The following is a 16,102-nucleotide window of genomic DNA, read 5'->3' as shown; positions in this document are numbered from 1 at the left end:
TATCCTGCAAGTTCTTTTTAATCTCCAGATAATTAGTCAGTCAATTTCCATTTGAAAGTTACGATTAAAGTCCCGTCCACCATGGTTTTGGATAATGCATCCCACTTAACATGTGAAAACAAAAAAGTATTTTCTTTGTATCATTTTTATTTTTATTTCACTACACATCTTGAGTCAGTGCCCTCTAGTTCTCAATTCTGTCATATCCAGCCTCTCCAAGGCCAATATATCCTTCCAGAGTTGCAACACCCTAACACTGTTTAGTTGAGATTTGACCCAAGTTTCTAAACAACTGAAGCATGTTTTTTTTTAAACTGGTTCCTCTGAGAAGAATAAATTACCAGGCAATTCTTGAAAGCAACTTTGTCAACAAGTTCAAAAGAAACTGGGCCTCTTTCTGGACAGTGAGGAACTAAGTTAAAAGGTAGATTGGTGTGCTCTGTCTGAAATGGGGTTAATGACACAACGTAACGCTTCAATGTTATCAAAATTTTATTTCCTAACTTAACACATGAGAAACTCAAAACAATATATAAATGCATTTACACAATAATACTTTCACAAACTTTTTTTTGGTATTGCAACATTTCTGTAAGAAAAATGACTAATTTATACATGTCAAGCCTTTAGACATCAAGCTTTGCCAATTATTTTCATTCACTTTAATAATGATTAATTGATATTACAGTTTAAAAAAAAAAGTTCCAGAACCATCTGTATAAAGTGCTTGGAATGAAACGGCCAAAATAGAGCTTTAAACATGACTATTAGAAAACTCTCGCGCCGATGTAGATATTCACTTTATAAGTTGGGATACAATACTTATGTAAACACCTTTTTTTTAGCTGGTTACACCGGCAATCAGTAAATAAATATGTTACTTTATTAATTTTTATTTCAAAAATTACCAAGTCTCTCACACACGGATTATTAAAATGTAATCTGCCCAGACTCTGGTTACGTATTCTGAAAACTCCAGACTGTGGTACATTTCAATCACAACGTGAGTCGGGACAGTGTGTTGACACACATATATGTGTCAGTTATTGATTTACTTACTCAATTACTGGCCACGACTAATCAATAACTGCAAGATTGTCACATTGCTGATATTCCGTGATAACTTATGGTATTGAATACAGCCCTAGAGTTTCACAAAGTCATGTTGTAATACCAACGATATTCAAGTTTTACATTTAACCTCTAGTACTCATCAACAACTAACAGAGGCACCATTTTGTCATATGATAGTGGAATTGTTGCATTGGATTGCATTGAATGGCATGTATTCGGTGTCCAGTTTTTCTCTTCCTTCTCCTCGAGAAGTTTCCATTCTGAACGAATCAAACCTCCTTTTCAGTCTGAAATTCAGTTTGTCAGCTCACACACAGCTTTCCTTCACACTGTTGTCATGTAAAAATGTATTCAGGAGTGCAACATCTAAGACAGTTTCATTTCTTTGAATAGACATGTCTTTTGAGAGGTCATCGTCACTTTGGTCCTTGGCAAAATTTACAAAAACCTGCAAACAAATATATAATGAATGCTAGAGAACGGAAGCAACAAGAACCTGCGTTTACAGAGTGCCTTCAATGTAATGAAAATATCCAGCAAGGTGCTTTACAAGAGAATACTAAAACAAAGTATGATATCAAGACATGCAAAGAGTTTTTAAGTAGATGAACATACTCTTGATCAATGAGGTTGGTTTTAAGGTGGGCAAGAGTCTTAAGGATTTCTAGAGTTTAGCACCTAGACAGCAGTAACATAGCCACTAATGGTGGCATGATTAAATTGGAGATAGTCGACGGGAGCAGAGATATCTCAAGGAGCTTGAGGCTAGGGGAGGATACAGAATAGGGAGGAGAGAAGCTGGGCGAAATGAGAGCAAGGGTGAGAATTTTAAATATAATTTTAATCCCTGGCCACCAATACACATCAGGGATGTTATGCAAGAATTGCTTTAATGTTCAATGAACTTGTCACTTACTTGGTCTAGTGTGGTTTGTGAAACAGAGTAGTCCTCAATTTGAAGTTTCTCCTTGTTGCTGGAGAGAATACTAAAGATCCTTGATAAGGAGGATTGATAGGATGGCAGCTGGTACTGCAGCATATTGCGGTGCTTCTCCTTGAGAATGCTGCCAGGAAAGGCCCGCTTGAAGAACTGCTCCACAGGACTCAGATCTGGGTTTGGACCAACTATCCTCACAATTATCGTATAGCCATCTCCAAATCTGCCAAAATAAAAATTGACGTTGTTAATGAATTGATTACCGTGGAGCACGTCGGTTCAATTTGCACATCTGTCTGTTATGATTTACCCTTTCAACACTGACTTTTGTGAATGCTTCCTGTCTGAAGCCTGTGCACAAATGATGACTCTCATTAAAACAGAGCCTAGCCTTAAGAACCTGGAATGCTATTGCAATCTAAGGTAAGGCCCATTGTTTGGGCAGGAAAGAGAGAGATCTTTACTTCTTATCCTTGCTGTATCTGGCACAGATTTTACATTTTAATCTTGCAGTTCCAACATCCCATTGCTACCATGCTACTTGTTAGGCCGAAGGACCAGTTCCACATTGTAGGGATTCTACGATAACAGGAGAAATAGAACTGTTTTGCAGTGTGAAATGCCATTGCATGATGGTACTTTTTTTCTTGAATTTTGCAACACCTCCACCACATGCAGGAATACTTGCATTTTCTTGGATGGAAAATCCTTATTAGAATTAGACTTAGAATAAAATTTTATTGTCACATGTACTCAAGTATAGGGATACATGAGTACAGTGAGAAGTGTACAAAGTGCCCACTGGACTTCCCATCGAGTCTGTGCTGGCTCAATATGCCGCCACGGATGCTATCCGAGAATGGGAGGTAATTAAAAACTGAAGAGAGGAAAACAAAATAAATGGATGGAGTGGAAGAACTCTGGCTCAGGAGCCCCACTCTGCTGCCATCTTGGATACCTCATGTAATAATGCTAATAATACAACTTTTGGGATTACTTGCTGAGTCCATTTTGTGGGATTGTCCATTTCACCATGATGAATAAATCATGTTCCAGGTAAAATATTTTTATATATAGAGGCAATGGCATTTCACACTACAAGATACTTTTAGTTCTCCTGCTGAAAGAAAACAGAGGGTTGTAGTTGATGGAACATGTTCATCTTGGTGTCCGCAAGGGTCGGTGTTGGGTCCACTGCTGTTCGTCATTTTTATAAATGACTTGGATGAGGGCTTAGAAGGATGGGTTAGAAAATTTGCGGACGACACTAAGGTCGGTGGAGTTGTAGATAGTGACAAAGGATGTAATAGGTTGCAAAGAGACATAGATAGGATGCAGAGCTGGGCTGAGAGGTGGCAAATGGAGTTTAATGTGGACAAGTGTGAGGTGATACACTTTGGACAGAGTAATCGGAATGCAAAGTACTGGGCTAATGATAAGATTCTTGGGATTGCAGATGAGCAGAGAGATCTCAGTGTCCATGTACACAGATCCCTGAAAGTTGCCACCCAGATTGACAGAGTTGTTAAGAAGGCATACAATGTTTTGGGCTTTATCAATAGAGGGATTGAGTTCCAGAACTAGGAGGTTATGCTGCAGTTGTACAAAGTTCTGGTATGGCCACACTTGGAGTATTGTGTCCAGTTCTGGTCACCGCATTATAAAAAGGATATGGAAGCTTTGGAAAGGGTGCAGAGGAGGTTTACTAGCATGTTGCCTGGTATGGAAGGAATGTCTTACGAGGAAAGGCTGAGGGCCTTGAGGCTGTTCTCATTAGAGAGAAGGTGGTTGAGAGGTGACTTAATAGAGACATACAAGATAATCAGAGGGTTAGATAGGGTGGACAGGGAGAGCCTTTTTCCAAGTATGGGGACAGCAAACACGAGGGGACACAACTTTAAAGTGAGGGGAGATAGGTATAAGACAGATGTCAGAGGTAGATTCTTTACTCAGAGAATAGTAAGGGTATGGAATGCTTTGCCTGCAACGGTAGTAGATTCGCCAAGTTTAAGTGCATTTAAGTCGTCATTGGACAGGCATATGGACGTACATGGAATAGTGTAGGTGGGATGGGCTTCAGATTAGTATGAAAGGGCGGTGCAACATTGAGGGTTGAAGGGCCTGTACTGCGCTGTAATGTTCTATGTTATATAGAATCCCTACAGTGTGGAAATAGGTCCACATCAACCCTGCGAGGAGTATCCCACCCAAACCCATTTCCCTACCCTATTATTCAACATTTCTCATGACAAATGCATCTAATCTACACATCCCTGAATACTATGGGCAAGTTAGCACTTAGCCTGCACATCTTTGGACTGTGGGAGGAAACTGGAGCACCCGGAGGAAATCCACACAGAACAAGGGAGAATGTGCAAACTCCACACAGCCAGTCGCCCGAGGCCGGAATTGAACTCAGGTCCCTGGCTCTGTGAAGCAGTATTGCTAACCACTGAGCAACTGTGCTGTCAGTTATCATTTTAAGACATCGCCATGGAAATGTTCCTTATTGGGAGACTTGGAAATGTAACCAGTGGTATTGAGTATAACTGCAAACATTTCCAATAGCTGTTGTTGTTAAGGTGATTGCTAAATTTAAGTCCTTGATGTTCCCAACAATCCAGAGGATGAAACTTACATTGGATAAAAGTATGCCCACACCATCCCTACCCTGACTAGACACATCAATGGCTAGAAACCTGGCTGCCTGTGGATGATGGCCTGTCTTTATTGGATCAGATTTTGGACTTTAGCCTGTATGTTGGAGGAAGTCCCACCCTGGAGAGCGAAATGCCAACCAATCTGATTGATTCTTGTTTCAGCAGTGCCAGAATCAAATAGTGGCCATTGCTGAAACTACGCAGAGTCCAGAACAAAACAATGGATCCCAGACTTTAGGCAAGTGTGGGATTTTGGTCAGGCCAGACTGGCAGAGCGCAGCAAGCAAGTGGTGCAGGGGTAAAGTCAAGGTGTGATTCCTTGGAGACAGATATTGCCCTTAATGAACACAGGGAACCTCAACCCATCTTTTTACCCTAAAGAAGCTGCAGACACAATGCCCACCAGCCATAATATGACAGATTGGGAACAGGTGGGAAGAGAGTTGGCAAGTCAACCATTTTATTTTACAAGACCCACTGTTCCCCTACCTTCAAATAAAATGGGAATCACAAACTTCATAACCTTTAGTTCCAATGTTTAGAACTATTAAGTTAAATTTATTTTCTCATGCAAGCAATATGATGAAAAGTCTCAGACCTATAAGTCTGTTTACCTCTCCAAAGGGTACTGCCTACCCTGATGAATATTGACAGTATTTTCAGCTTTCCCCTACTCTGACAAGCCACCTTTCCCAAGTGAGAAGCAAATGATACCTTGGGTAAGCATCAGCACAAGAACGGGTTCCATCCCTGATACACAGATAGCTTTAGAGCTAATAGGTATTAGCTTCTCCTGTGTACTCTTACCTGTTTTTGAGATGCTGCACACTGCCAAGACATCGAAATTTGCCATTCACCATTATGGCCATTCGAGTACACAAAGCCTCACACTCTTCCATGCTGTAAGGGAATAAACACTAAAGGTCACAAGTTTTTCTCACTCAATGCAAACCTAAAATTTTGTACCAGGCTATCATCATAATCATTGTTTTTTTAATCCAAGTCCTGAAGTGAATTCATGAATGACGCAGATTGACGCTAAATCTGGTGCCTGCTGAAAGTTTCCATCTGTCTGCTTGAGACTTAACTCAGTTGGACAGTATCTGGATATAAAGAAACCTGTATTTGTATTTAAAAACAAATTAACAGAGCAAGACTCTCAATAAAGGAGCGCTGTAGAGAAAAAAATGACATTGACCAGCATAAGGAAACATTTGGGCAGACTATTAAAAACTTGGTTTAAGGTTGGCAGGGTTTTAAGGAGCATCTCAAAAGAAAAGAAGGAAGACAGGTAAAGATGGCACAGCTCCCAATGATGGACAGATTAAAATTATGAATGCTTATAAAGAATATCTCTACATTTGTGTGTACATCTTTTATGTATTGTATGGACACACAAATATGTTAACATAGATTACTGTGTCATCATCTCAGCAATTATTTGCCAAACCACATCAGTGACATTATTTTTAATGTGGGTAGGATAAGGAGGCAGGCCCAGAGATTACCTCAACAGCAACAGGAACGATGCTGTCATGTTGCTCTCTGATCCATATGCTACTCATCTGGCCAAATGAGCTAACCAGACTCCCATTTCTTTATATTCTTGAAAGCTATATTTTGCAGAGCAATTTGTAAAAAGACAAGGGGTCAACATATTCATAGCTAATGTTTCTGATCAGCTTACTTCCAATTCAATCAAACCCACTCAACACACCTAACATGGATCTCAAAGGAATCCACAAACTAATGGGGAAACAGCAACCATTCCAGCTGTTTATTCAGTCCCTTTGTTATTAAGTAGCTTTCCTCCATCCATCCCCTCAGAAAAATAATTCAACGCTGTTGAAGAATTACACGTTAGAAAGTAAAATGCTGATTTATAAAATCAATCAGAAGTGCTTTATAGTGTTCACTCTGAATCAATACTACTTCATTATCATAATTCAAATGCAGTGTTTCAATCTGAATAGTTAGTGTCTGACAGTGGTTCTATTAAGTTATTGTTTCATCAGTATTTTTACTAAAATTAATACTACAATAATAGGAAATAACTAAAATTCCAATCACTGACATTGCGTCACTGAGCCTGTGTTGATGCATTTGAAAGAAAGATTGATAAACATGAGGGAGAATGGAATTGAAGGATGTGCTGATAATTTAAATGAATTAACATGGTTGGAGGCCCTGTGGAGTATAAAACCAGCAGAGACCAGTTGGGCCAAATGACCTTTTCTGGGATGTAAATAAGAGAAGATACAAATGGTACTAACCATTATCCATTACCATGCACTCTACTAAGCAGATTATTTTGGGCAGTTCAAGCAGCTAGTCATATCTCATTCAAGCACAATTTCTTCATAGTCCTGAATAGTTCCTACTTCCATGATTCAAACTCTAGTCTCTGCCTTACCAAGCAATAAATTTGATTCTTCCTGCATTAAAATATTTCTGCTGCTTGTGCCAGTATCAATGATAAACCTCTAGGAAGTATCTGAACAAGATCACTAAAGTTCTAAAAGTCTCAATGTTCTCAGCTCTGAGTAGAGGTTGGCAAGTACAAATAATTTTATTAAGGCATCACTGCCTTGGAAGATTCATGTCTTTATTTGTACGGGCTGTGATTGCAAATCCTTAATTGTTTCATGCTAACATGAATATGTATATATTGCTTCAAGTACAATCCAACCAGACAGTGCCTCCTTTAGTTATTGAAAAGGCAGTGAGATCGAAACAAAATGTCATAGTCACTGCTACCTTCACCGTCTAGCATCCTCTCTCAATGTGCAGTTTTACTGTTTATCCATAATTCATTCCTTTCTATCTCCTGGAATTTGGCCATGAGGATACCATGGACAGCCTTGGATCGATGCCAAAGCGCCCACTGCAAGAATAGATTTGCACATCAGTGTATTCAGGACATAAGCCAAACATTTCTACTGTAACAAATTCATAGGCTATGCAAAACCTCTGGAGGTTTCCATTCACTTACCTGTGTGACGTCAAGACCACTGATCTCCCTTCTTTCACAATACTAAGAATTGTGTTCCACAGAAATCTCCGAGCCTTTGGGTCCATCCCTGTTGTGGGTTCATCCTGAAAACAGTTTGAGAAAAAAAGAGGCATGCTATTTAAAACAGTGATCAAAACATTTGTTATCTTAATTCTAAAGAGACTGAGGATATTTAGCAAAATAATAATTCATTTATGGCTACGAATACTTAAAATATGTAAGACGGTGATTTCAGGAGATCCAATGCATGTGACATTTGGAGGACAAAAGACTTGTTTAATAAATAATTCACAGAATGTTGGTGCCACTGTAGAGCAGTACGGATTGCCAATCTCTAAGAACTATGTGGCTACTTAGACAATTTAAAAGTTTGGTTAGAGTTATCCATATTGCTCTGTGTCTGAAGACACAGTAATCCATAGGCAGGATAAGGATGGTAGTTTAGATCAGAGTGGTGCTGGAAAAGCACAGCAGGTCAGGCCACATCCGATGAGCAGGAAAATCGACGTTTCGGGCAAAAGCCCTTCCATTCCTGATGAAGGGCTTTTGCCTGAAACATCGATTTTTCTGCTCCTCGGATGTTCCCTGACTTGCTGTGTTTTTCCAGCACCACTCTGATCTAAACTCTGGTTTCCAACATCTGCAGTCCTCACTTTTGACTAGTATAAGGATGGTAGACAATAAAAACCAGAAAATGCTGGAAAACTCAGCAGGTCTGGCAGCATTTGTGGCGTTAAAACAGGGTTAACATTTTGAGCCTGTTATGACCTCTTCAGTCTTAAGAGGAATGCTCATTGGGCCAGCATTTATTGCTCATCTCTAATTTCCCTTGAGGAGATGATGGTGAGATATCTTCTTGAACTACTGCAATCCATGTGATGTAGTTAGATCCACGCTTCTGATGGAGAGAGAATTCCAGGATTTTGACCCAGTAACACTGAAGGAAAGCGATGTATTTTCAGCTAGGATGGTGAGCAACTTGCAGATATGGATGTTTCCATCTATCTGCTGTCCTTGGCCTTCTAGATATTTGTAGTTTGTGGGATTGGGATGTGTTATTTAGGGAGCCTTTGTGTCTTGTAGATGGTACACATTGCTGCTGCTGAGCGTCTGAGTTGGAGTGAGTGGAATGTGGATGGTGTGCCAATCCAGTGGACCTTTCTGGATGATGATAAGCATCCTGATTGTTGTTGGAGTTGCAGACACGTATGGAGTATTCCATAACACTCCTGACTTGTGCCTTGTAAATGATGTGACAGGAACTTAGTGGAGTTGAGAGGTGAGTTACCTACTGCAGGATTCCTCGCCTCTAACCTGCTCTAGTAATTACTGTATTTATATGGTTAGTCAAGTTCAGTTTCAACAAGTGGATCATCCACTCAGCGCTTCTAGCTGAAGATTGTTGCAAATGCGTCAGCCTTTTTAATCTTTTGTACTGATCTGTTGAGCTTCCCCTTCGCTGATAATGGGGCTATTTGTAGAGCTTCCTCCTCCTGTGAGTTGTTTAATGTCCACCACCATTAGATTGCGGCAGGACTGCAGAGTGATAGAGTCATAGAGATGTACAGCACGGACACAGACCCTTTGGTCCAAATTGTCCATGTTGACCAGATATCCTAACCTAATCTAGTCCTATTTGCCAGCACCCGGCCCATATCCCTCAAAACCCTTCTTATTCATAGACCCATCCAGATGCCTTTTAAATGCTGTATTGTATCAGCCTCCACCATTTTTCCTCTCGCAGCTCATCCCATACAAGCACCATCCTCTGCATGAAAAAGTTGCCCCTTAGATAATTTTTCCGAGTACTTAGACAAAATCCCTTGGTTGTGCAATCATTAACTCTATTACTTGCTGCTATGCTGTATGGCATGCAAGTAGTTCTGTGTTGTAGCCTCGTCAGGTTAAGATATGCTGGTGCTGCTCCTGGAGTGTTCTCCTGCACCCTTCATTGAACCAGCGTTGATCCCCTAGCTTGATGTAATGGTAGAGTGGGGGATATGTTGGGCCATGAGGTTATGCATTGTGTTTGAGTACAATTTTGCAGCTGCTGATGATGGAATGACAGCTCAGAGACTATTCAGTCGAATAGGCCACTTTGATGGAATGATTTAATTGATCACACAAGAGGCCCAGTGATTCTATCACACCTTCTTTTATTCCCAGTGAAGCACAGTGTGTGTTTTTTTTCTTGCCATGTTCTTCTTTCACTCATTTGATCCAAATTCAGTGCAAGAATTTGCCAGAGTATACGCACAGCATGTTAAACACTCACCAGAAATAATACAGGAGGACCCCCAAGCAGTGCCATAGCGGTTGAGAGTTTGCGCTTGTTGCCACCGCTGTAGTTGCCAGCCCTTTTATCTGCATATCGAATAATTCCCAGCTTTCGGATTCCCCATTCAGCAACCTGATGGAAAGGAATACTGTCAATGATCACAAATAGAAGTGATACCATAAGAAAAGTACAAACAGTCCCAGAGCACAATTTTGCTTAAATTGCTAACTATCTCTATTTGCAATCTCGGTTCTTCTCACCCTCTTGAGTTCCAACAACACATCATTCTCAAAGAGTGCTGCTTCTACCTCGCTGACACTGCCAAACTCTACCCAAACTTCAGTCTGTCTGCTGCTGAAATCCTAGACTTTATTACCCCAGCCTTAATTTTTCCAAGATTTACTGGCTGGCCTCTCAACCTCTGAACTCAGTAAACATCAGTTAATCTAGTTCTCTGCCTTCCTATCCTATATCCCATTGATCTATCAACCCTGTCCTTGTTGACCAACACTGGCTCCCACACACCTTATGGCCTGAAATGTAAAATCTCTTCTTCATTCCTTATCTCTGTGATATCCACTAGTCCCCAAACCCGGTCCGCTCCCACTCACTTTTCATCTGACTGTGACCTCTGGTCAGTCCTTTAACTCACCTCTAGATTCATCACGTTCAGCTATTTAGAGCACATGTTCTGGAATTACTTCTATTGCATTCCTGTGCTAAAGGCAGCTCTCTTTAAAAAATATATTCATCCCTCCCAATATCTCCTACTCTGAACTGGTATCAACTCTTTGACTACACATCTGTGAAGCACCTTTGGTTATTTTTCAATATTAAAGGCACTGTATAAATGCTCTCTGTTATCTTATGTAGCCTGTGTACATGCCAAATTGAACAATTTGCCTTTAATATCATAAAACGCCCTAAGATGGTATATGCAAGAGTAACCAAGCAGTATTTGATACAAAGCCATGTAGAAACAATATATTCCGTTAACATAATAAAATGGCCCAAAGTGGTTTACAGAGTATTATGAACCATGATTAGACATTGCGCCACTTATTATGAAACTGGGACAGATAACCAAAAACTTGGTCAAAGGGGTTGCTGCATGTTAAAAGGCGAAAGAGAAATACAAAGTTAGTACAGTTTAGGTGACAAATTTCTAAGCTTATGACCAGCAACAGTTGAAAATACCACCACAGGTTTGGGTGGTGAAATGATGAATACTCAAAAGGCCACAATTGAACCAGTGTGGAGTTCTGAGCTAGGATGGCCATGTAGAGATTTGAAAACTGGAATGAGGCCATGTCATAACAAAGTAAGAAGTACAGGTCATGCAAACATTCCCTTCACTTCGAAGCATTGATCTGGGTACAGGTAGTTGATCACAAATAGACTGAGCAGCCCTACTGTTAGACTGTATCTCCACTTTAAATTAAGTTTTGCTGTTTCTTTCTATTTGCTATCCAGCTGAGAAATGTGGATGTGTGGAGTTCAGAATGTGGTTAGAAAATGAAAACCACTACTCTGTGGAGTAGTTGAGGCAACCAGCCAGGATTACTTTAGGGGAAGTCTAGATGGCTTCATGAGGAAAAAAGAAAGAGAAGATACACTGATTAGATGAGATAAAGAGGAGGCTTGTGTACAGCATAAATACAAGTCTGTACCATGACTTGTTTCCACACTGTAAAAACATTTTGTAATATGGTTGACTCAGCTGACCTTTCTGACACCTTGAATATCCAAATGACATTGATTGCAACAATGAAGACTGTTTGTGTCTTTTATGCTATCCATTTTACCTTGCAAATCTCTTTCTCAGGAATTCCACGCAGGAGTCCATATAGCTCTAGATGTTCCCGGCCAGTAAGAAGCTCATTGATGGCATCAAACTGAGGACAGTAACCCATGTTCTGGTGGACTTCTTGCATGTTAGATAAAATACTGCAAGAGAAAGAACAAACCAACACATTTTAATTTAGTGAAACATCTTTGAACTTTCAGCCACAAACCAGGATTCACTCTGGATTTTTCTTAAATTGGAAAATGTAAGATAAAAAAGAACAATTCAATGGTTGCAGATTCCCAAAATAAGAGAATTAATTTCTAATCTCTTATAAAGTCAATCTTCCAAATATCAAATCTGGCTTGTAGGGAAATATTGAGAGGATAATCTTCTTCAGCAACTTCAGAACAGTTTAAAACCATGGGGATCTATTAAGGACCTTGAGGTATCACTGACACTGATGTTGCCATCTCAATTGTGTTCGCATCTTGGCTGATCTCGCTTTAAGTTGCTGCTGATATATGCTTAATTTGAGGTGTGCTATGTAAGTAGTTTAATTACATTCCATCCATATTTTTTGTCCAATGGTAAATTAATGCTTCCATTATAATTGGAAATGCATTGCTATAAAGTCTCACTTGAGGCAAAGTTATTTCCTTAGTTTGACACAGAGTTTCAGCTTGAAATATCTTTCCAGAGACCTGCTACATGACTGAACATTTCAAATAAACTTAATCAGGAACTATAAGTAAAAGAAGATCTAGCTACATCCATCAAGATATACTGCAGATATGCAAAATAGAGCATACAAGATATGTGGGAACATTTTTTTCCATTTTCATTTTTGCTATTTAAGTTAGTGTCAAATGATCAACTGAAAAACTGAAGTGATAAGTTTCTTTCTTAGCAATTGCTGCATCAGTGACCTCTTCCTATACTTTCCCGTTCATGCTTAGTTCTGAATTAGTTGTCACATTCCGGAAATGTTGGGAACACAGGGTTTAGCGTGAGGAAGGAATTGAAGGAAGTCAGTATTAATAAGGAAATGGTATTGAGAAAATTGATGAGATTGAAAGCTAATAAATCCCCAGGGCCTGATAATCTACATCCCAGAGTACTTAGACAAGAGATACTGGATACATGAGCGGTCATCTTCTAAGTTTCTTTAGACTCTGGAACAGTTTCTACAGATTACAGAATAGCTAATGTAAGGCCTCTATTTAAAAAGGAAGGCAGAGAAAAAACTTTAGGAATTATAGGTCTGTCAACCTGAGATCATAGCAAGGAAAATGCTAGAATCCATTTTAAAGTTTAAAACTGAACACTTGGAAAACAGTGGCAGGATTGAACAGAATCAACATAGTTTAACAAAAGGGAAACCATGCTTAATAAATCTACTGGAATTCTTCAAGGATATACTTCATAGATTTTATTGAGGGAATCAGTGGATGTGGTTTATTTGGAGCTTCAAAGGTTTTAGACAATGTCCCACATGAGATTATTGTACAAAGTTAAAACATATGAGATTGGGAATTGTGCACTTTTAATGAATAGAAAACTAATTGGTAGACAAGGAACAGAAAGAATAAATGGTCTTTTTCCAAATGGCAGGCAGACACCCTGTGGGGGTATCACAGGGATTAATGCTGGTCCCCAGCTATTCATGATTTACTTAATGATTTACACGAGGGAGCTAAATGTAATATCTCCATATGATGTAAATGTTGGGTGGGAGAGTGAACTGTGAGGAGGATGCAGAGATGTTTCCGTGTGATTTGGACAAGCTGAGTGAAAAAGCAAGTGCATGGCAGATGTATTATAATGTAGACAAATGTGAGATTATCCACTAAAACAGGAAGGCGGTTTATTATCTGAATGGCTATAAATTGAGAGAGGAGAATGTGCAATGAGACTTTGGTGTCCTCATACACTGATTGCTGAAGGTGCAGCAGGTAGTCAAGAAGGCAAATACTATGTTGTCCTTCATAGCAAAAGGATTTGAGTACAGGAGCAGGGATGCCTTGCTGCAATTATATACAGTCTTGGTGAAACCACACCTGGAATACTAAATGCAATTTTAGTCTCTTTCACAAAACATCTTTTTTCAGTTGTTGATGGAGCAAAACAAATGTTTATGAGATTGATTCCTGGGATGGCAGGATTGACAAATGAGGAGAGGTTGAATCTGTTAGGATTATATTCACTGGAGTTTAGAAAAATGAGGGGGTATCTCATAGAAACCTAATACATTCATCCCCACCCCCATCCACCCATGGTACTCTTTGCTACCTTCCCCCACCCTCATCCCCGACCTATCACCTTCATCCCACCCCCATCCACCCATTGTGCTCTTTGCTACCGTCCCCCACCCTCATCCCCGACCTATCACCTTCATCCCCACCCCCGTCCACCCATTGTACTCTTTGCTACCTTGCCCCACCCTCAACCCCGACCTATCACCTTCATCCCCACCCCCATTCAACTACTGTACTCTATGCTACTTTCTCCCCACCCCCACCTTCCTCTCATTTATCTCTCCACCCTTCAGGCACTCTGCCTGTATTCCTGATGAAGGGCTTTTGCCCAAAACGTCGATTTTCTTGCTCCTTGAATGCTGTCTGAACTGCTGTGCTTTTCCAGCACCACTCTAATCTAGAATCTGGTTTCCGGAATCTGCATTGATTGTTTTTACCCTGTTTTTACTTAATATATTTGAACAGGACTAGACAGGACTTATACAGGAAGAATATTCCTGATGACAGGAGATCATAGTCTGACAAAATGAGCTAAACCACTTAGGATTGAGATGAGGAGAAAATTCTTCACCCAGAGGGTGAGCCTGTGGAATTTACTATCACAGCAAACAGGTGAGGCCAAAACATTGTACGGTTTCAAGAATAAGTTTGATAAAGCACTTGGGGCTAAAGGGATCAAAAAGGTATGAGGGAGAAGTGGGAAAAGGCTGTCGAGTTGGATGATCAGCCAGGATCATGAGGAATGATAGAACAGGCTCAAAAGGCTGAATGGCCTACTCCAGCTCCTATTTTCTACGATTCTATCCAAATGAAAATAAAGCTGAAAATATGTGACCACACATAGATATGATGAACCACTCAATGTCTTACCTGTAGCCATTAAGGAAAGCTTCTCCTCCTGTCACATAACTATCTCCGGTCAACATTTTGAAGGTGGTTGTTTTCCCAGCACCATTCACCCCAAGCAGCCCAAAACACTGCAAAGGGAGAAACATCAGAATTTTATACTTTCTTCACTTCAAAAAAACGACTGAAGATTGGACAAAAAGGGCACCCGTTAAATAGCTCAATCACAATTCCTGATACCTCACATATGTCAGTCTTTTAACAGAATGTTCCAAAATTTGCAGGTGATTGCTTAGTTAACTTCCTGTCTCTCCCAAAGAGAAAAATAAAGGACAATGCCTTAAATATTCTGGCAAATATGTTTATAACACTATCCCTCAAACCAAAGGCACCAAAGTGAATGATCTGTTCATCTTCATATTGGCACAGATGAGGACTTTTGTACAATTTGGCCACTATGTTTCTACATCACAACAGCAAAAATTCTTCACTGGCCATAATGTGCTTTGGGACATTGTGAGGCTGGAAAAAGTCAAATAACTTCAAATCTTCTTTAAAATTAAGTCTGTTTATAATGTTTGGATCTACCATTTTCTCTGTGAAAGTATTTCTGGAGTTCATGTAAATGTACATCAGGACACTTCCCAACTTATAATGGGGACGTTTTCCATAGAAGGTCCCTCTGTCAGTAAGATAAAACTCTGATAATTGTCTTCTGCTACAAATTGTGTCAGAATAAAAATATTACCACTCAAAAGCCACTTCTGTTTATTGTTAAAAAAAATCACACAACACCAGGTTATAGTCCAACAGGTTTAATTGGAAGCACACGAGCTTTCGGAGCGATTCTATATTCTTGTATGATTCTATAAATAGCACCTTTAAATCCTCCTTACCTCTCCTGGTGGGATTCCAACACAAAGTCTGTCCACTGCAGGGTTCCTTTTCATCCTGTAAATCTGTAACAGAAGCATGTATATTAATGTGACACATCACACAAAAGCAGCAAGAGGGAGTTAGCCCAGTGTTACTTCACTCATCAAAATTACTTTTCAGAACTCACCTTTGTCAGACTTTTCAGTTCCAGGATGTCGTTTTGACATCCACCACTCAAGACCCTCTGCCTTTCCTTGGCCACATCCTCGTCTTCATCAGTTAGAACTGGAAGTTTTACAGATGTGGGCCTGAACAGAGGACATAAGTATACATTAACCTTCTCGTGTGTGCATTAATACCATGCTCAACAAAGT

At 39.9% G+C, this 16,102-nt stretch overlaps 1 protein-coding gene across 3 annotated transcripts in view; it reads right to left on the bottom strand.

Moving 5' to 3' along the window:
• Nucleotides 1-510: 510 nt before the first annotated feature.
• LOC132824570 (phospholipid-transporting ATPase ABCA1-like) overlaps nucleotides 511-16,102 on the bottom strand; it is a 164,586-nt gene continuing 148,994 nt past the window's right edge. For all 3 annotated transcript variants that reach the window (XM_060839183.1, XM_060839182.1, XM_060839184.1), the window contains 9 exons: nucleotides 15,916-16,036; nucleotides 15,749-15,811; nucleotides 14,877-14,983; nucleotides 11,768-11,909; nucleotides 9,960-10,094; nucleotides 7,664-7,767; nucleotides 5,479-5,571; nucleotides 1,991-2,234; nucleotides 511-1,522 (listed from right to left, as the gene is read on the bottom strand). In XM_060839183.1, the coding sequence (XP_060695166.1) occupies nucleotides 1,382-1,522; nucleotides 1,991-2,234; nucleotides 5,479-5,571; nucleotides 7,664-7,767; nucleotides 9,960-10,094; nucleotides 11,768-11,909; nucleotides 14,877-14,983; nucleotides 15,749-15,811; nucleotides 15,916-16,036 (1,150 nt within the window). In that variant the 3' untranslated portion in view covers nucleotides 511-1,381. The remainder of the gene's footprint in view (nucleotides 1,523-1,990; nucleotides 2,235-5,478; nucleotides 5,572-7,663; nucleotides 7,768-9,959; nucleotides 10,095-11,767; nucleotides 11,910-14,876; nucleotides 14,984-15,748; nucleotides 15,812-15,915; nucleotides 16,037-16,102) is intronic.

The sequence above is a fragment of the Hemiscyllium ocellatum genome, chromosome 2, assembly GCF_020745735.1.
Source record: "Hemiscyllium ocellatum isolate sHemOce1 chromosome 2, sHemOce1.pat.X.cur, whole genome shotgun sequence".
Classification (NCBI taxonomy): Eukaryota; Metazoa; Chordata; class Chondrichthyes; order Orectolobiformes; family Hemiscylliidae; genus Hemiscyllium; species Hemiscyllium ocellatum.
The sequence above is the reverse complement of the archived record's forward strand: the minus strand, read 5'-3'. Positions and strand labels throughout refer to the sequence as shown.